At 41.9% G+C, this 22,043-nt stretch overlaps 1 protein-coding gene across 1 annotated transcript in view; it reads left to right on the top strand.

Moving 5' to 3' along the window:
• Positions 1-21,779, top strand: part of DMGDH (dimethylglycine dehydrogenase) — a 214,800-nt gene extending 193,021 nt beyond the window's left edge. Inside the window, exons 15-16 of the mRNA XM_029575505.1 lie at positions 12,942-13,076; positions 20,806-21,779. Coding sequence (XP_029431365.1) covers positions 12,942-13,076; positions 20,806-21,021 — 351 coding nt within the window. The 3' untranslated portion in view covers positions 21,022-21,779. The remainder of the gene's footprint in view (positions 1-12,941; positions 13,077-20,805) is intronic.
• Positions 21,780-22,043: the final 264 nt, after the last annotated feature.

Genomic DNA, 22,043 nt, shown 5'->3' with positions numbered 1-22,043 from the left:
ACATTTTGGACCATTGTCACAAAGTGCTGGGCATGTATGTCAATGGTATCTCTAGACAGAAGGACCTTATAAGCACCAAAGAAACCCCTGGTCAGTTTCAACCATCTTAGTAAAACTACCACTAAATTTACTTGGTAAAGTTCTTCTCTTGGGTGTGAAGCCTGGAGTCTGTACAGGAAAGGACAGAATCCCACTTTAAATCCTGCATCTCAAGTTCTACAAGAACTTGCATTCACAGAACCTCCCTCAACAACGGATGCAGAGCAGAACTAGGACAGTTCCCCTTACCACTCACCATAGAAAAATACTATTCAAACTCTGGTGTCGCCTCACTGTAACAGCAAAACATTAGCACACCTCAATAACATTATGTAATAATTCAAAGCCCTGCAAAATATGTACTCAGAACCTATAGCAAACCTGCCATACCATAACACACTAACTGCCAGACTCAAACAGTAACAACACTATTCATGAAAATGCAACACTTTAATATATTACACCAGGTCTTAAAACACTAATACACCTCCTATTTGTAAAATAGAACAAGTCCAGCTGCTAGAGATCACTACATGGAAACTATATGCTAGCAAAATATCTCACCTTGGTTCCATATAGAACACAGATAAGTCCTTGGCAAATACAGAATAAAGAGACCATAAATTATAAATAGAAACATGCAGACAAAAACTAAAAATCCCAGCAAGCCAGATTCTGTATGCAGTGCTACAATGGGAAAAAAAGCACACCATTCCTCATAAAACATCAAATACGATCAAGAAATATAAAACACGAGTAATACTAATAAAATGAAAATGAAAGATCAGCTGATGAACAGAACATCCAATAATTAAAAATCCATACAAAAATGTTTTAAAAAAATTATCAAATATCAATAAAATATTTCAAAACAGACACATCACATTCAATAATTAAAACTATTAATAGGGATAAAAAAAATTTCCTGCTCTTCATACCTAGGAACTTTAGATTTCTAGTCACCCTGAGATTGTCATAGATTGGAGGAGGACACACAAACTTTAACCTCTCTCAAATACATACACTCTTACACACACAGGATCTCGTTCTTACTCTCAAACTCATACAGACAGTCTTTCACACACACAGGAACTCTCTCATTATCACATACACACATGGTCACTCTCTCATGCTAACAGACAACAACATACATGGATGTACTCTCTCTTCACTCTCATACACCTACAGAGATATTCTCACACACACTCAGATACATATACACAGGCACACATAATGCTTTCTGACTCTTACAAACAGGCACACAGGACTCTCTTTACTGTCACACACAGGCACTCTTTCACACAGACACAGAGGCATTCGTATTCTCACACACAGGCACTCTCTGGACTTCTTTCTCTTTCCTGGCTGCTGGCTCCAGGAAATGCCAGCGATTCCACAGGTGTAGGAGTAATGAAGAGGCCTCAGACAGCTTTCATCGCAGGCAGGAAGAGAGAAGGCAAAGAGGCAAAGAGGGTTTGCCCTCACGAGCCTCTTCCTTTTATTGTACATTCATACAAAGGCAGATGATGTGTCATTACATGATTGGCTACTTTCCCATAGCAACAGAAGAGTCATTACACCATTGGCTTTGGCTCAGGGGGTGTGCACGGATCATATCATTGGCTGCTGAAATCTATACCTCCTGACTTTGTCCTGCCTCTGACTAGGGAAAACCCAGCCCCTCCCCCAGGAATTCAGGGCCAACAGGTATCCTTTCCCAGGCAGAGACTTAAGCACAAGTGATGCTTTTATTCAGGCAAATGTCAGGGAGAAGGGAAGTTAGTGTTTAACCCTGATGAAATGGCTTGCTGGCAAGCGCATATTTCCCACACACAGGGCTTTCTCCTCAACTACCAGCTCCAGGCCAAGGAGCACAGCCTGCTCCTTGGCCATCAGCACCAGGAAACACTGTTGGCTCTGGAGGGCCTTTTCTGCTCTATGAGCGGCTGGAATCTCTGGGCGCTGGTGAAGAGACCTGTGTCAACAATGCCCTTAATTCCATAAAATGTACATTAGTTTACACACACACACACACACACACACACACACACACACACACACCTCACCTAAATTATCTTATAGTATTTAATATCATCAATTTTTCTTTTTAGGGTTTTTTTTTTAGGTTTATACTAAGCACTAGCTAGGTATACATTGCCAAATATATAGGCTTGCAAAAATATTTGACCCCCTAAAATGTCAGCAGATTTGTGTGGACTACAAATGACATCTATCACAGATTGTTCCAGACAGTAAGGTCAATATTCAAAAGCCATTTAAATGGATAATGCATAAGTTATCCGTCTAGATGGTTTAAAAGGCATATTCAGCCTCTTCTCAGCCAAATTATAATTGGATGATTACGTATCCAGTTATAATTTAGCCGTATAAAAAAGGATGAATCTGGGGCGTGCTAGGGAGGGGCTGAGATATCTGGCTAACCTAGTCGAATGTTGGGTATATCCGGTTAGATTAGCCAGATAACATTAGAGCTGCTTTCAAGCAGCTGTAAAGTTAACCAGCCTTGTGTATATTCAGTGGGACGTTTATCAGGACAAGTTATCCGGCTAACCTTAGCCAAATAACATGTCCACTAAATGGCCTACTGAATATTGGCCTGGGTATGTTTATTGCAAAACAGTATGCTCTTAAATTTAATTTTCAAAGTTACAATTCATTATTTATCTGCATTTTTTATAAAATACAATTAAAAACTGAAAAATTCTGCTTGTATAAGAATTCAACCCCTTCAGACTAGTACTTGGTAGAACCACCTTTTGCTGCAGTAACAACTTTATTCGGTTAAGTTTCTACCAGCTTTGCATACTGTTTGAGAATGATTTTTGCACATTCTTCCTGGCAGATTTGCTCCAGGTTGCTCAGGTTGGTTGGATGATGCTTATGGACTGAAATTTCCAAATACTGCCACAGATTCTCAGTTGAATTGAGATCTGGACTTTGACTTGACCATTGTAGAACATTTGCCTTTTTGTTGTTCAGCAACTCCTGTGTTGCTTTGGCCTTGTGCTTGGGATCATTGACCTGTTGAAAGATGAACTTTCTCCTAAGTTTTAGTTTTTTAGCAGACTGAACGAGGTTGTCTTGCAATATGTCCCTGTATGTTGCACCATCCATTCATCCTTTAATTTTAACAAGATGCCAAGTCCTCACTGAGAAAAAGCATCCCCACAACAAGATGCTGCCACTAGAGATGTGCATTCTTTTATCACGAATTAGGCAATTTCAACAAAATTGCCTAATTCGTAGTGGTTCGGGGCACCCGAACCCCGAAACGGATTTTCCCCGAACTTCTGGGAAAATTCGTTTTTCGGGTTAGTGCAGGGGGAGGGGCACATTTATTAAAAAAACAAAACACCCCCAACCCTTCAATTTTACTTTATTACAACCCCCCCCCCACCATCCCGATCCCTCCCCAAGACTTACTAAAAGCCCTGGTGGTCCAGCGGGGTCCTGCGAGCGATGTCTCCCTCTCAGGCCGTCGGGCCTACCACGAATCAGTATTCAAAATGGCGCCAATAGCCTTTGCCCTTACTATGTCACAGGGGCTACAGGTGCCATTGGTCGGCCCCTGTCACATGGTAGGAGCAATGGACAGCCGGCGCTATCTTGTGCTCCTACCATGTGACAGGGGCCGACCAATGCCACCAGTAGCCCCTGTGACATAGTAAGGGAAAAGGCTATCGGCGCCATTTTGAATACTGGCAGCCGACGGCCCCAGTGCAGGAGATGGCTCCAGGAGCCCCCGCTGGACCACCAGGGACTTTTGGCAAATCCAGTCATGCTTTAATGCATTTTTCTTCAATAATGGCATCTTTCTAGCCATGCAAGCCAGTTGTATGTATAGCTCTTGATATGGTTGACTGGTGCACCTCCACTCCAGTCTCAACCACTGAACTCTGTAGCTCCTTCAAAGTGATTGTTGGCCTATTTGTGGCTTCCCTTACAAGTCTCCTCCTGGCACTGATGCTGAGTTTTGACGGATGGCCTTGACTAGGTAGTGTCTGGGTGGTTATAATGCAGCTTCCATTTCCTTACAATTGATCCAGCAGTGCTCACTGGGATATCCAAGTACTTGGATATCATTTTGTAGCCTTTTCCTATCTTGTGCATGTCTATAACTTCATCTTTAATTTTCTTAGAATGCTCTTTGATCTTCATTTTCACAGCGTTCCTTCAGAGTCACAGTATAAACAATGGTACTGTAATTAGGGGTATTTTATCCAGAAAAGCTGACCTTTTAATGATTCACAGCTAGAGGCCAATTGCTAGGGCAATATCTTTCATCTGTGTAGCTTCCACAGCATAGGGGTTGAATACTTAAGCAAGTAGTATCTTTCAGTTTTTAATTTTATTTTACAGAGAAATAATGAATTATGACTTTGAAATTTTACTTTAAGAGCATAATGGTTTACAATAAACATACTGTCTGGAACAATCTCTGTAAGTGTCATTTGTAATCCACACAAATCTGCTGACTTGGGGGTCGAATATTTTTGCAAGTTACTGTAGATATATATCTATATATCTATTGGGAGAACACCTGTATACAAAGTGATTCTGAAACCCGCTGAGGAAGGTATTCTTTGGCCATTACTAATGTACCTTTTTTAAATGTATTTTTTAATATAACTTTTAATCATGTACATGAATTCAAAGCAAAAGAAAAAATGATACATATAGGCAATTTCAATATCAAATTACATTAAAAAAAAATAGGGAAAATACTCATTACCAATCCACATCCAGGGGAGGGTAGGAGAATCATGTAATAAAAATTAAAGTTGCTTAAGCAAGGTGGAAGTGAATATTTTACTGAGTACCACCCTCCAAATGTAGCTCAGAATTCAGGGCTCTATTAGACTTTTCCAATATGAACTGTTCAAGATGCATAGGATCCAAAAAGACAAGTGTGTTCCCTTGATACACAATAACACATTTACAAGGATACTTCAAATAAAAGGATGCTCCTGAATTAATCTCTGTGTTTAATTTGAAGAAAAGCTTTCCTACGAAGCTGAATAGGGTAATGGGACAACTGGGAACATTTTTAACTTTTGGCCACAAAACAACAACTGTTTATACTTAAAGTATTGTTCACAGACTAATTCTTTATCAGCAGCCAGAGCAAAAGAAATAAGTAAACTTACAATAGTTGAGATATTATCACTTAAGGAACTAAGAAAATTGAAAACATCTGCACTTTCAAAGGAAGCTAGGAAATCTAAATCTCCTTCCTCCTTATTAACCACACACTTAGCCTCAGGAACATAATAGCACTGAAACAAAGGAAGCTCCTTGTCTCGTGCTATTTGAAGAACTTCATAAGCATATATTTCCTAAAAAGTTCAAATGGTGCCAAAAAAACTAGTTTTGGGGAAATTCAACAAATGCAAGTTTTTTGCTCTAACCACATTTTCCAAGGATTCTACTTTATTATAAAGAACTAAACTATTTTTAATATTGGCACCAAAAGAACCTGAAGTGCAGAAGACTTACCCCAAAGAAGTGCAACATCAACCTCAACATTCCCCACCCTTTCTCCCAATTCAGTCAATTTCGATACTGATTCTTTAGATCAGAGATTCCCATCCTTTTTCCCTGTTGTGACACACCTGATGGGCAATGCTCACATGTGTGGCACATCGCTCACAACAATTCACAGCTTGGAAAAAAAAAACCCTTAGTATTACTTTTATTGTTAAGAATGACACAAGGGAAAGATAAGAGTACTTTCTCTGAACAAAAATTAAATAATATTTTATACAAGCTGTGTTCTTTGTCCTCTGTGAGGTCACCAAGCTTTTTTCTTCTGCTACTATTGTTCATTAAATACCATAATAGCAGTTGATGGATTTATCCTCTAGGAACCTATCCAAACCTTTTTTTAAGCCCAGTTACACTAACTGCTGTAACCATATCCTCTGGCAATGAATTCCAGAGCTTAACTATACATTGAGTGAAAGAATTTTCTATGTTTAAAATGAGCTACTTGCTGACTTCAAGGAGCGCTTCCTGGTCCTTCTATTATCTGAGAGAGTAAATAACCAATTTACATTAACTTGTTCAAGTCCTTTCATGATTTTGTAGACTTCTATCATAACCCCCCCCCCCTCCCCCCAATCATCTTTTCTCCAAACTGAGCAGCCCTAATTTCTTTAGCCTTTCCTCATAGGGCAGCTGTTCCAAGCCTCTTATCATTTTGGTCGCCCTTCTCTGTGCTTTCTCCAATGCAGCTATATCCTTTTTGAGAAGCAGTGACCAAAACTGCACACAGTATTCAAGGTGCGGCCTCACCATGGAGCGATACAGAGGCATTATGACATCCTCCATTTTATTTGCTATTCCCTTCCTAATAATTCCTAACATTCTGTTTGCTTTTTTGCTCGCCACAGCACACTAAGTCGACAATTTCAATGTATTATCCACTATGACGCCTAGATCTCTTTCCTAGGTGGTAATTCCTAAGTTAGAACCTAACATTGTGTAACTACAGCAAGGGTTATTTTTCCCTTTATGCATCACTTTGCACTTGTCCATGTTAAATTTCATTTGCCATTTGGAAGCCCAATCTTCTAGTCTCCCAAGGTCCTCCTGAATTCATCACAATCCGCTTGAAATGTAACTACTTTGCATAATTTTGTGTCATCTGCAAATTTAGTCACTCACTCATTGTACCCCTTTCCAGAACATTTATAAATATATTAAAAAGCACCAGTCCAAGGACAGATCCCTGAGGCACTCCACCGTTTACCTTTTTCTACTGTGAAAACAGACCATTTAATCCTTCTCTCTGTTTCCTGTCTTTTAACCAGCTTGCAATCCACAAAAGGATATCATCCCCTATCCCATGACTTTTTAGTTTTCTTAGAAGCCTCTCATGCAGGACTTTGTCGAACGCCTTCTGAAAATCCAAATACACCACTTCTACCGGTTCACCTTTGTCCACATGTTTATTTAGCCCTTCAAAAAAATGTAGGAGATTTGTGAGGCAAGACTTCCCTTGGGTGAATCCATGTTGGCTGTGTCCCATCAAACTATGTCTATCTAAATGTTTTGTGATTTTATTCTTTATAATATTTTCCATGATTTTTCCTGGCACTGAAGTCAGGCTCACTGGTCTATAGTTTCCCGGATCACCCCTGGATCCCTTTTTAAATGATCTTAATGATAGGTTACAAATTAATTGAAATAGGTCTGAAATTTCATGTTTTAGTTCTTTCAGAACCCTGGGGTGTATACCATCTGTCCAAGTGATTTACTACTCTTCAGTTTGTCAATCAGGCCTACCACATCTTCCGGGTTCATTGTGATTTGGTTCTGCTGATCTGAATCTTCATCCATGAAGATACTCATTCTCCAGAATGAGTATCTCTCCAACATCCTCTTCAGTAAACACCGCAGCACAGAAATTGTTTAATCTTTCCGCGATGGCCTTATCTTCTCTAAGTGCCCCTTTAATCCCTTGATCCTCGGTCCAACCAACTCCGTTGCAAGCTTTCTGCTTCAGATATATTTTTTAAAGTTTTTATTGTGAGTTTTTGCCTCTATGGCCAACTTCTTTTCAAGTTCTCTGTCTGTCTTATCAATGTCTTACATTTAACTTGCTGATGCTTATGCTTAGTCCTGTTTTCTTCTGATGGATCTTTCTTCCAATTTTTTGAATGAAGATCTTTTGGCTAAAATAGCCTCTTTCACCTCCCCTTTTAACCATGCTGGTAATTGTTTTGCCTTCCTTCCACCTTTCTTAACGTATGGAATACATCTGGAACTTTATCTCTTTAGCATGTCCTAATGTTTCATTACCCAGTCAATATTGGGGGTAATTAAAATCTCCCATTACTAGTGCACTACCAGTTTGATTAGCTTCCTTAATTTCTCTTAGCATTTCACTGTCCTCACCATTTTGGCCAGGTGGTCTGATGTATACTTCTATCTAGAGATGTGAATCGGAACTGATATCGGATCCGATTCTGGTTCCGATTCACATCTATAGAGATGTGAATCGGAACTGATATCGGATCCGATTCTGGTTCCGATTCACATCTCTACATCACTATACTCTTTCCCAACACACAAGTGATTTCTACTTATAAAGATTAGATTGTGCATTTAGTCTCATGCTGGATTTTTATTCTATTGAACTCTATGCCGTCCCGGACATAAAGCGCCACCAAGATGCTCCCCTCTGTCATTGCAATATAATTTATACCCTGGTATAGCACTTTCTCATTGGTTATCCTCTTTCCACCATGTCTCTGACATGCCAATTTAATCTATGTCATCATTCGCTGCTATACACTCTAATTCTCCCATCTTCTTAGACTTCTGGCATTAGCATACAAGCATTTCAAAGTGTGTTTTCTGTTTGTATTTACATTCTGCTTTTCAGTTGTCAGGAATAAATTGGAATCTTTTAGCTTAGGTGAGTTTTTAATTATAGAAACTTGGACTACTTTTCTTATTATTGGAACCTCTGTGCTGGGATGCCCAAATGAAGTATTAGCTTCAATAGTATCCTTTACCTCCCTCTGAACCATGCGCTGCTGAGCAACTGTCAGCTTGCCCCTTTGTTCTAGTTTAAAAGCTGCTCTATCTCCTTTTTAAAGGTTAGCATCAGCAGCTTGGTTCCACCCTGGTTAAGGTGGAGCCCATCCATTCGGAAAAGATTCTCCCTGCCCCAAAAGGTTCCCTAGTTCCTTACAAAATTGAATCCCTCTTCCTTGCACCATCGTCTCATCCACGCATTGAGACTCTGGTGCTCTGCCTGCCTCTGGGGATCTGCACATGGAACAGGAAGCATTTCAGAGAGTGCTACCCTGGAGTACAGGAACTTATAAAAACGTACGTTTTCGCTATATTTGTAGCCTTCCTCAACGCCATGTAGCCGTCAGACAACTAGCGTGAGGTATTGTGTGCTATTTAAATATCAATGGAACCAATGAACTTTGTCCATTTCAGAGCGAGGCTATCGACAAATGGCTCACGCGCTAAACTAAATTGTTGTGGCTACATTGTGCTGCCAGTAGAGCACTATAGAGAAGCAGGGCCTCCACTTTCGATCTTATCTACCGGTCAGTGGTTGTTCCTTATTATCATACAAAAAAATAGAGGGCTTGCTGGATCAAGAGTTAATTGCCCAGGTTTATTTATTTAGTTAGTTAGTTAATTAGTGTTTTTTTATACCGGCATTCGCAATGGGTATCACATCAATATAGATCCCTAATCACTGGGTATAAGAGTGGTGGTGGGGTGGGGGGGGGGGATGAGAGTTTTAGCTAAAATCAGAGTATCCAAGGTACTCAAATTATCAAGAGCAGCAGTATTCCTATTCAATGCTCTTCACAATGACTCTCTGAGAAATGATTTTTCAGTTTCTCAGTGTCTCCTACCATGTTACGCCAAGTTCAGAAAAAAACTTAAAACATGGCTCTTCCGACAAGCCTACCCTGATTAAATACACTGACTTCCGCAAGTATCTTGCCTACGCCTTGTATATTCCTGTAAATAGTCCGTTGCAGTTTTATTTATTGCTTTAATTCCTCCTCCTCCTGCTCTATGTATACTCCTCCTTGTTCGCCCTCCCTGTTCATTGTAATTTCTGCCTTTTAAGTTACATTGTAAACCGGTATGATGTATGCATACTAATACCGGTATATAAAAGTTTTTAAATAAAATAAATAATATCAAACAACTTACATCATGGGTATGAGAATAGGGACCAGTCGCATATATGCTGCTGACCCCAAAAAGTTAAGAACTTAGTATCATCCTGAATGCAAAGTGCATTATTTCAGACCTGCTAAGGGAAACTTTTTTGAAGGAGTTAATAAACTTTTTTGAAGGAGTTAATAAACATGTGGATAAAGATGAACCGGTAGATATAGTATACTTGGATTTTCAGAAGGCGTTTGACAAAGTTCCTCATGAGAGGCTTCTAGGAAAAGTAAAAAGTCATGGGATAGGTGGCGATGTCCTTTCGTGGATTGCAAACTGGCTAAAAGACAGGAAACAGAGAGTAGGATTAAATGGGCAATTTTCTCAGTGGAAGGGAGTGGACAGTGGAGTGCCTCAGGGATCTGTATTGGGACCCTTACTGTTCAATATATTTATAAATGATCTGGAAAGGAATACAACGAGTGAGATAATCAAATTTGCAGATGACACAAAATTGTTCAGAGTAGTTAAATCACAAGCAGATTGTGATAAATTGCAGGAAGACCTTGTGAGACTGGAAAATTGGGCATCCAAATGGCAGATGAAATTTAATGTGGATAAGTGCAAGGTGATGCATATAGGGAAAAATAACCCATGCTATAATTACACGATGTTGGGTTCCATATTAGATGCTACAACCCAAGAAAGAGATCTAGGTGTCATAGTGGATAACACATTGAAATCGTCGGTTCAGTGTGCTGCGGCAGTCAAAAAAGCAAACAGAATGTTGGGAATTATTAGAAAAGGAATGATGAATAAAACGGAAAATGTCATAATGCCTCTGTATCGCTCCATGGTGAGACCGCACCTTGAATACTGTGTACAATTCTGGTCGCCGCATCTCAAAAAAGATATAATTGCGATGGAGAAGGTACAGAGAAGGGCTACCAAAATGATAAGGGGAATGGAACAACTCCCCTATGAGGAAAGACTAAAGAGGTTAGGACTTTTCAGCTTGGAGAAGAGACGACTGAGGGGGGATATGATAGAGGTGTTTAAAATCATGAGAGGTCTAGAACGGGTAGATGTGAATCGGTTATTTACTCTTTCGGATAGTAGAAAGACTAGAGGACACTCCATAAAGTTAGCATGGGGCACATTTAAAACTAATCGGAGAAAGTTCTTTTTTACTCAACGCACAATTAAACTCTGGAATTTGTTGCCAGAGAATGTGGTTCGTGCAGTTAGTATAGCTGTGTTTAAAAAAGGATTGGATAAGTTCTTGGAGGAGAAGTCCATTACCTGCTATTAAGTTCACTTAGAGAATAGCCACTGCCATTAGCAATGGTTACATGGAATAGACTTAGTTTTTGGGTACTTGCCAGGTTCTTATGGCCTGGATTGGCCACTGTTGGAAACAGGATGCTGGGCTTGATGGACCCTTGGTCTGACCCAGTATGGCATTTTCTTATGTTCTTATGTTCTTAAACTTTAGAATGTTTTCCCTTCAGCACTTTACTTCCTTTCTCAGGGAAGGAGATACTCTTACTCTCTCTTCTGGTGAGATTGCTTCTGAGTAGCTGCTTTCTACCTAAACCATCCTCTGTATCTTGCTGGATTCAGGGATGCAGTGGGGGGGAGGGGACTCATACTGCTACTTTACGCAGTCTTTCAGGCCAGATATTGCAAGATATGAGAGATGCTGTTGTGAGATGTGCCATCTTGCAGTACTGGTAGTAGATTCCCTCTAGTAGGGATCCACTCCCAAGGAGCGGGAAAGGACTCCCGGATAAGGGAAGTACATTTCAAATACCTGCTGTGAAAAACATGAATGTGTCACTTTGTGTCATTTCCAAACAAGTCAGCCTCATGCTTAGTTGCCCTTTGTCATGTCCAGGAGGAGCTAGGTCTAGAGGTGCATGTCAATACTTATTGTACTGGAATTCTGTCTGCGTCTTACAAGAAGTGGGATTTTCTCCACACATTCACAACACGCTGCTGTTTTGGCAGAGGCAACTGATGTGAAACTGAATTTTAAATGGACTGTCCTACAAAGTCTTTTTGAAGTATAGAGCCTAACTACATTCCCTCCTAGGTCCTGTTATTATTGGTCAGACTGCCAAAATAAAAAACAGGAAAAACAGATAATGTGAAGTTGGCTTGTCGCCACCCAAAACAGTAGTGCCTTTTGCACTGTATAGTTTTTACCTTTTGTTTGAGGCAGCCTGTTGCTTGGGAGTCCTCACATGTAAGGACTGCCATCTTACTTGTCTTGAAGAAAGTGAAGTTGCTTACCTGCAACAGTTGTTCTCCGATGGACATCTTGATGTCAGTCCTTACAAAATCTTCCAGCTTCCCCTTTGGAGTTGATTTCTCCAAGTCTTACCTTTATTATGGTCTGAGGGGCCCTGACTAGGAGTCAAGGAGGTGGCCAGGGCTGCCCATGCTTAGCAGAGCATACTCAAAGCTTCTAGAATCTTTGAAATCAAAGTTCTGTGCTGGGCTTCATCAGATGATGTAACCCACATGTGAGGACTGACATCTTGCTATCCATCTGAGAACCACTGTTACAGGTAAGTAACCCCTCTTTCCCATGTACTACTGTGCATGCTGTAGTTTTCCTGACTCATAAACCAAAAGGACCGTGAATGTGCTAGAACATTCTAATTCAAAGTTTGAAACATGCTAGGACAGAAGCAAGGTGCTGAGATTGGTGGCCATGTTCACAAAACATACAAAACTTAAATTTTGTTTAAAAAGAGCATCAGGAAATCCAACCACCTTCTTAAAGCAGATGAGCTAGGTGGGAGTGAGGAAAGATTTAGAGGAGCAAGGTCACATTTCATGCTTCCTCTCCTTAGATAAGATAGAAGAGCTATGATAATTACTGGGTTACAGTCTGTAGTCGTAGTTGCAGCAAATCTATGTACAATGAGAAATTTGATGTGACCTAAAATATTTTTTAAAAATTGCATACATAAAGTAAGCATAAGCAATTTGTTTTTACAGCTACAGATCTGGAAAACAAATACTGAAGAAAGAGCTGACCATATCATTCTACTTATTAGAAATTATACTTTCCCAAAAGGCTTCATTTAATCTGTTTAAAATATGTTTCACATTTGATGGGCAAGAAAACAAATGAAGAAAAATTTAAACATGTGCATTCATAACCTTGTCATAAAGCCTGAGCAGTCATTTATCATCATTATCCTCTGCATTTCCAGTCATCGGATTTCATAGGCAAGCAAGCACTGAAGCAGATTAAAGAAAAAGGGCTTGAGCGGCGGCTCGTGTATCTAACCTTGGAAACGGATAATGTTGATCCAGAGGGAAATGAAAGCATATGGCACAATGGCAAGGTACGCAGATTTCATTAACACATCTAAAAACATGTTTGTTCCAAGCAAAATTGTCTTTTTTCAACATGTGATCTGCCACCCTATACATTTCGTATGTCAGTAAAACCAGCACCTATATGGCCCTAGTAACTCACATTGTAGTTTTCTTCCTTTCTCCCTGCTTACTGCTGCTATTACCAGTCCTGCTGTTACTCCCAAGACTCTGTTTTATATATTGGCCCATCAGTTCAAAGATTAGGGCAATCATGATCATTTCCTAGCGCCCAGACAGATGAATTAAGAACCAGTGGGTTATGCACCTCCACCAGCAGATGGAGACGGAGCAAAGTTAATGTCACAGTAAATATACTCCTGCAGTGACATCAGCCTGCCAGTATTCTCCATCTCCAGCAGATGGTGGACGTGCATCTCCCTACTGGGGAATGCTTCACATTTTAGAAGGAGAATAAAAGGAGATTTAATTTGCCCCAGTATCCTTCGGTGATACCAAATGGTCCCTACCTCAGTTGAGAATTTCTGAGGTGATTTCTGTGGTCCCTCAGATGAGGTAGCTGGTTTTCTCAGTCAGCGTGGCTTAACTGTTAAAACAGCTGAAAGACAGTGGGAGCAGAAAGCCAAGCGCGGTGGTGACGATATATGCCGTCTCCCCCTGCAGCCAGAGACCGTCTCTGTACTCAGCTGGGAAAGGCCGAGCTCAGGTAAAGTTTAAAAAACAAAAGAAAAAGAGAGACAGAGTAGAAGTGTTTTTTGTAAGGCTTCCCCATTCCTCCGGTCTCTGTGCTCGGCATGCTGTTCCGACGTTCATTCTCACTCCCAAGGAAGGTTAAGGGACTTGGGCAGCCTGGCGGGTTGAGCAGCCTAGGTGGGTTACACCCCACTGTTAGGCTTTTCTCTGTGCACCACTGGTATGCTCCGGCAGTGTTTTTGCGCACTTTTTGCTGTGGGTTAGGCTGCCCTCTTCAGGGCTGTCGGTGCATGCAAGCGCATCTGGCTGTGCATCCAAGTTGTGTGCCCAGTTTTTGGATGCTTAGTTGGACGCCTGCTTGGGCATCCAGGTGGTAGCAGCTTCTGTGTTTGGCGTTCGCTTGCCTGTGCGCACAATTTAGGCCGCATTAATTGTGCGCTTAATTTTGGAAGAGCAAAGTGTGCCTAGTTTTGCGATGCCTAGCCTTGGGATGCCCCTACATTTTAGTCATATATTTTACAGTGTGAATTCAGCTGGACGCACACCTTCAGTCGCCTGATGGCGCCTGTGGCTAAAATCCTAAGCGCCTTTCCCTCTGTGCTTCCTGTCATATTCAGGCATCTTAGCCGGCGGGCCCTCTAACTTGTGCTGCTACCGACTCTGATTTCCCAGACATTAAAAATGCAGGAAGTGCCTGGGACAGATTCCATGTCTGAGCCAAAGAAAAATCCCATTTTGGTTTCTTTGTGTAAAGCCTCTTGTTTTTTCCCTGTATGGAGGCCATTCAAGAATTGATTGATCTTGAATGGGATGATGCAGAGGCTAATTTCAAAGGGGGCTGGGCTTTCTAAGGCCTGTACTCTTGGATCCAGTGGTGAGAGAGCATTTGTGTTTTCTGAAAGTGGATGCACTTGTCTGTGCGGTCTCCAGGTGAATGACTATCCCGGTGGAGGAAGGAGCGGCCTTGAAGGATGTGCACAATAGGAGGATAGAGCAGCATTTGAAGCAGTGGCAGTGACCTTGCAGATAGCTTCTTGTTGTTCCCTGGTGGCTTGCTCTTGTTTACTTCTCTCTCAGGAGATCAATGAATCTGGAGTAAATTCCAGGGTAGTTATGGAGCCTGTAGCCGCTTTTTTGGCAGATGCAGGCTGCAATTTGGCCCCACCTCAGCCAGAGGAGTGACTTCAGTTATAGCGGCCAGGCGTCAGTTATGGCTGAGAAGTTGGTCAGTAGATACAACCTCCAAGGCTAACCTTACGAAATTGCCCTTTAAAGGCTCACTCTTGTTTGGGAGCAAGTTGGAGAAACTAGCCAGTAAGTGGGGTGAATCCCCAGTTCTTCGGTTGCCAGAGGATACAAAGCAGATGCTGCATTCCTTTGTCTGAGAGGTCGTGCCAGGGGATCCAAATGTTTTTGACCCTACAGAGAAGCGACCTTTTAGAGGACTCAACCTTTCAGCAGGTCTCAATCCTTTCGTCCCAGACAATCCAGACTAGGTGCAGGTTCGGGTAGTGGAACCTCCCGAGCCTCCCAGTGAAGGTTTGCTGACCCACCCCTGGGAACAGGAGATAAGGAGGCATCTCTCTCTCTTTTTTATCAGAGGTGAGTCGAAATCACATCGGATCAGTGGGTCCTGGAGGTGAAACGAGAGGAATATGCGCTGGAATTTCGTAGTGTTCCTCAGGATGTGTTCATGGTGTCTCCCTGTCACTCCCCACAGTAGAAGCAGGTAGTGGAGTGTACATTGTCAAGACTTTTCAGTCTGAGGGCTGTGGTTCCAGTGCCACTTCTCAAGAAAATATAGGTCGATATTCCATTTATTTTGTTATGCCCAAGAAGGAGGGCTCCTTCATCCCATCCTGGATCTCAAAGGGGTCAACTGTCATTTGTGGGTGACATGGAAACATTACACTCAGTGATAATGGCTGTGCAGTCAGGGGAATTTCTGACCTCCTTGGATCTGTCTGAGGTGTACCTCCATATTCTCATCCTATTGGAGCACCAATGTTTTTGCATTTCATGGTGTTGGGATGCCATTATCAGTTTCGAGTGCTGCCTTTTGGTCTGGCCACTGCACCCAGAACTTTTTGCAAGGTTATGTTGGTGGTGGCAGTGGCAGAATTGAGAAAGGATGGGATCCTGGTACAACCCGTATTTGGATAACTGGCTGATTCGAGCCAGGTCTCAGGAAGAGATCTGCCTGGTTACCCGCAAGGTGATCTCCCTGTTGCAGGAGCTCACTTGGGTGATGAACCTGGCCAAGAGCAGTCTTCAGCCATCTCAGTCATGGTGTTTGGTCAACATGAAGCAGGGCAGGGTTTTTCTGCCGGAAGTTTATATTCAGAAGTTGATGGCGTAAGTGTGACTGTTGATGAACATTATACGCCCGATGGTGTGATTCAATCTGCAGGTACTTGGTTTGATGGCGGCATCCCTGGAAGTGCTGCCGTGGGCGAGGGCGCATATGTGTCCTCTTCAGTGCTCCCTGCTGTCTTGTTGGAGCCCACAGTCTCAGGATATTCGATTCAGCTCCACCTGCTGATGGAGATCTGCTCTTAACTACAATGGTGTTTGCAAGCAGATCATCTAAGGGAGTTTCCATAAAATCACTGGACTGGTTAGTACTCACGACGGATGTGAGCCTCCAGGGAAGGGGATCTCACTGTCAGGAACTGACAGCACAAGGGCACTGGAGTGCGGAAGAGTCTCTCTGGAACATCAATTGGCTGGAAGCCCAGGCAGTCCAGTTGGCATTCTTGCAGTTCAGTGGCAGGTTGCAGGGTCAAGCGGTCCGGATAATGTCGGGCAATGCAATCAATGACAGTGGCTTAAATCAATCAGCAGCTAGGAACCAAGGGCCAGCAAGTGTTGCAGGAGATAGACTAACTTATGGAATGGGCAGATGTGCATCTTCAGGAGATCTTGGCCTTGCATATTGCAGGAAATGTAAGAGCAGACTTTCTCAGCAGGGAGAGTCTGGACCCAGGAGAATGGGTATGTATTTATTTATTTATTTATTTATTTATTTATTTATATTCTTTTATATACCGAAGAATAGCTGAGTGCCTTCACCCTGGTAGTGTTGGACGAAGCATTTCAGCTGATAGTGAATCACTGGGCCTTTTGTTTATAGACCAGATGGTGACTTCTTGCAATGCGAAGGTTCCTCGATTCTTCAGTCACAGGAGACATCCAATGTCCTTGGGCAGAGGACAAACTGCTATATGCCTTTCCCCTGTGGCCCATGTTGAGAAGAATGGTTCATAGGGTTGAGGGTCACAGAGGAAGTATAGTGCTTTTGATGGCACCAGATTGGCCCAGGAGACCATGGTATGTGGATGTGCGGTGGCTCCTGGTAGACTCCTCCCTCCGGTTTCTGGCACACAGGAATCTGTTGTGGCAGAGATCTGTTCTTCACGAAGATCTGACTCAATTTTATCTTATGGTATGGCCCTTGAGAGGACTCAGTTACTGAAGCATGGATATTCTACTGTAGTGATTGCCACCTTGCTATGAGCGAGAAAGTTCTCCACTTCCTTAACCTATGTGCGGGTTTGGCGAGTGTTTGAGGCTTGGTGTGAAGATCGAGCTGTTCTTCCTCGTTCGGTTACGATCCCGCTCATTTGTAATTTTGCAGGATGGATTAAATAAAGGGTTGGCCCTTAATTACTTAAAGGTACAAGTAGCGGCTCTTGCCTGTTTCTGGGGTCAGGTGACTGGTGAATCCTTATTGGCTAATCCAGATGAGGCCTGTTTCTTGAAAGGAGTGAAACATCTTCATCTTCCTTTGCGGTGGAGTCTTAATCTGATTTTGGATGTCTTAGTGGGCCCTATGTTTCGACCGATGCGGTTACTGACCTTGAAAATGGTGGCAATTTGTTCTGCACATCAAATATCCGAGCTGCAGGCCTTGTCTTGCCGGGAGCCATTCCTTCAGGTGACTCCAGGAGTGATACAGCTGTGTATTGTTCCTCCCGTTTTGCCAAAAGTGGTCTCAGGTTTCACTTGAATTGATCTATTTCCCTGCTGTCTCTGGATAGGGAAAGAGATGCGAAGGAATATCACCTATTGCGACCCTTGGATGTCAAGAGAAATATCGGGATGTATCTGGAGGTTTTAAACCTTTCTTGAAGATGGATCACCTGTTTGGCCTTTACGGTGGAGGTAAAGAGGGCGAGCTGGCTTTGCAGGCTACAATAGCTCGCTGGATTAAGGAGGTAGCCATGGCTGCATATGTGGATGCTGAAAAGCATCCACATAATGAGCCCAGGTTAGGGCTCATTCCACTAGAGCTCAGGCAGTGTCATGGGCGGAAGTTAGATTGTTGTTTCCCATTGACATTTGCCGAGCTGTGACATGGTCCTCCTTACACATCTTATCCAGGTATTATCGTCTGGCTATGTAAGCCCAGGAGGTCGCAGCCTTTGCAAGTGCGGTTTTGACATAATTGCGGGCAGCTTCCCACCCTATTCGGGAATTCCCACTGATTCTGAATTTGTCTATCTGGGCTCTAAGAAATGAGAAATTACTACTTACCTGATAATTTCCTTTTTCTTAGACCAGACAGATGAATTCAGCTTTCCGCTCTTGGCTGCTGAATGATTGTGTTATGGTCCTCCAGCATGGCTGCGAGTTCCAGGGGTTACTAGTAAGTGTTGGTCCAGTCCCTAGACTAATGTTAATGCATTCTTTGTCTGAACTCAGTGATTCCTGTTTGCTGGGTACTAAAATGGTTATCTGTTATAATCAAGTTTATGCTAATCTGTCCACAGTTGGCTTTTGAAGAGAATACTAGCAGGCTGATGTCACTGCAGGAGTATATATGCTGTGATGTCAGCTTTGCTCCGTGTCCACCTGCTGGTAGAGGTGCATAACCCACTGGTTCTGAATTCATCTGTCTGGTCTAAGGAAAAGGAAATTATTAGGTAAGTAGTGATTTCTCATTAGGTGCTCAGCAGGATCAAAGAAAGGAGATCATCGCTCATGCAAGATCAGAAAGAGTTGGAGATGATACTGTAGGCTCAATGAGTAAAAACTATGCACTAAAATTTAATGTACAATTTTATTACTCATAGGTTACATCACGTAACTCCCAATACAGTAAGCAAATGGTATGCTTCATGTAGGTTACCCCCATGTGTTCCGTTAAGGGTAGCAACTGTCACTCCGTGCAGGTTACCAACATGCAGAAATGTCACACCATCCCTTTCTTCAAGCCTTTGGGGATCCACAGTGTTTATCTCATTCCCTTTTGAATCTATTAACTGTTCTCATCTTCACCACCTCTTCTGGGAGGGCATTCCAGGCATCCACCACCCTCTTTGTGAATAAATATTTCCTGATACTGGTTCTGTGATGTCCCTCCTGGAGTTTCATATCATGACCCCTAATTCTACTATTTCCTTTCCAATTGAAAAGGCTTGAAGTTTGTGCATCATTAATACTTTTCAGGTATCTGAAGCTTTGTATCATATTTCCTCTGCACCTCCTCTCCTCCAGGGTAAACATATTTAGATCCTTTAGCCTCTCCTCATAATTCTTCTGAAAGAGACCCTACACCATTTTGATCACCTTTCTTTGGACCGTTTCTGTTGTGTCTCTATCCTTTTTGAGATACGGTGTCCAGAATTGAATACAGTACTCCAGGTGAGGCCTCAACAATGAACTGAACAAGGGCATTATCACTTCCCTTTTCCTGCTGGTTATATTTTTCTCTGTGCAGCCCAGCTTCTTTCTGTATTTAGCTACCACCTTGTCACATTGCTTTGCTGCCTTCAGATCACCAGACACAATCACTCCAAGTCTTTCGCCCCCCACCCCCCTCCCCATCACATACAGATCTTTTGGTTTAATGCATCCCAGGTGCATGACTCTGCAATTCTAGGCATTGAATCACACCTGCCAACTCTTTGACCAAGTTTTCTTAAATCACGTTTCATTCCCTCTACTCCTTAAGGCATGTCCACTATATTGTAGATCTTAGTATCATCCACAAAAAGGTAAACTTTTCCTTCTAACTTCGCCACAATGTCGCTGACAAAGATATTGAAAAGAACTGGTTCCAAAACCGGTCCTTGAAGCACTCCACTTAACACTGTTCTCTCATCAGAGAGGGTTCCATTTATCATTACACATTGTTTCCTGTCAATCACTCCATCACCTTGGCGCCCACACCTAAGCTTCTCATTTTATTCATGAGCCTCCTATGCGGGTCCATATCAAAAGTTTTGTTGAAATCTAAGTAAATTGTCAGAATCTGGGCTGGAAGTTCCGGGAGCAGGTAAGTACATACCTCGCTCCTGGCAGGGAATTTTTAAGTGTCGGGGAAGGGGGGGGGGGGGGATGTGAGAGGGTTCAGGGCTTCGTGGTCTGGGGTGGGAAATCGATTGATTTTACAAGAGAACTGGGGAAGGGAGGGGAGCCAACCTCTGGAACCTGGAATTATTTCAACATTTAGGAGGGGATGTGGGGTGGAGGGTGTACGGCTCAACAGGGCATCTATGCAGTTTGGGAGGGGGAAATTAGGGAGTAAATCAGGACACAGGCCCCTTTACCTTTTTTTTTATCTGACAGCTCTGCTTAACTAGATATCTTTTTAAGATAATCGGTTAAATAGCAAATTATCTAGCCACACAATTCCAGATAGAACTGAAATTCAGCTGTGAGCCGGATAACTTAAGCACACCCCAGAACATCTCATTTTATCTGACTAGCTTTTAGCCAGATAATGACATATCCGGCTAAAATCTAGCCAGATAAGGGGCTCAGTATACAAAAGCTTGCCATTTACATGGATAACTGGTGAGTTATCACTCTAAATGGCTTTGAAGTTTGACCTCAGAATGGGGAAAAAGCTTTAGAAAATCAGACCCTATGGTTTATGATTGCAAACTGTACCTATAATTCAGGATTTATCAGGGGTTTAGTCATTTTGTTCCAGTTTCCTGGGTTTATATTATCACAAATACCCAAATCATGCAATTGAAATTGTTTGGCCTATCTCTCTTATAAGCTGTATCTTATAAGATTATTTATTTGTTTCAGGTTGTAGGCAATACCACATCAGGAACATACAGCTACAGTACCCAGCAGAGTTTGGCTTTTGCATATGTGCCCATGGAGCTCAGTAAAGCCGGACAAACTTTAGAAGTTGAACTCCTAGGTAAACATTATCCAGCAAGAGTTATACAGGAGCCTCTATTGTTTACTGAGCCGACAAGAAATCGCCTTCACAAGAAGGGTGGAAGAGTTGAATCATAAAGAAATTCTGCAACAGATTATCAACCACTTACAGGACTTCAGAATTGGTGGCAGTTTTGTCACAACTTGCAATTGAAGTAGAAAAAAGTCTTAAATGCTATAGTTTCAGTCACTGACCTTACCAGAAGCCACCAGTTGTATATAATGGCTAGGACTGAAGAACCAAAATTGAATAATGTTTTGTTATTGTATAAGTGCTTTATCTTTTGTAAGAAAGCTTTTCTGGTTACAATCTTCCAAATTTGCACCAGAAAAGCTTTCTTACAAAAGATATAGCATCTGCAATATCTACCATGTGGTACCTAATTAATGTCATTGACTGTAGTACTGTAGCTAAACAAACCAACTAAACTATTGATTCCTAAACCATTTCCATTCATGACCTACCTATAACAAAATAAAATCATGGAATTCTTTAGAAAAGGTAATCGTAATAATCCAGTCAACTTACATTGTATATCTTTAATGTTTGTTTTTAAAATAATATGCAACCTACTGACTGTTCTGTTTCTCACTTCCGATTTTCTATGTTCAGTAACCCTCATGGGATTTTTCATTAATAATCACCTGCAAATTTTCCACACCACTGTTAGTAAATGACCCACTGTTTACAGGTCAGAGAGATACCACACACTCACACACAAACACACAGACACACACAGTGGATAATGCATGGATAGGCAAGTGATCAGTATTTTTATTAGTTTTACTCTTATTGTGATACATATTGTTCATAAATATACATGGAACTTCTCTCACTCTCAAGTCTTATTTTATCCAAACAGAAAAATGTAAGAGTAATCCTCTCCTGGCATGAGAGCTGGTCTCAGGCAACATGTTTTTTTTCCATCTTTCTGGCCTGCTGCGTTCCATTTTTTTTTTTTTTTTTTTTTAAAGGTAGGTCTGTATTCACCTTTTAGTTGCTGGGACAGTCATTTGAGTTTCTTCTAGCTAAGAATGGTGTTGCTTACAGAATGGCACTTGGTGATACCTCCAGCAACAAAGGGTATACATACAAATTA

The sequence above is a fragment of the Rhinatrema bivittatum genome, chromosome 1 (genome assembly GCF_901001135.1).
Source record: "Rhinatrema bivittatum chromosome 1, aRhiBiv1.1, whole genome shotgun sequence".
NCBI lineage: Eukaryota > Metazoa > Chordata > Amphibia > Gymnophiona > Rhinatrematidae > Rhinatrema > Rhinatrema bivittatum.
The sequence above is the reverse complement of the archived record's forward strand: the minus strand, read 5'-3'. Positions and strand labels throughout refer to the sequence as shown.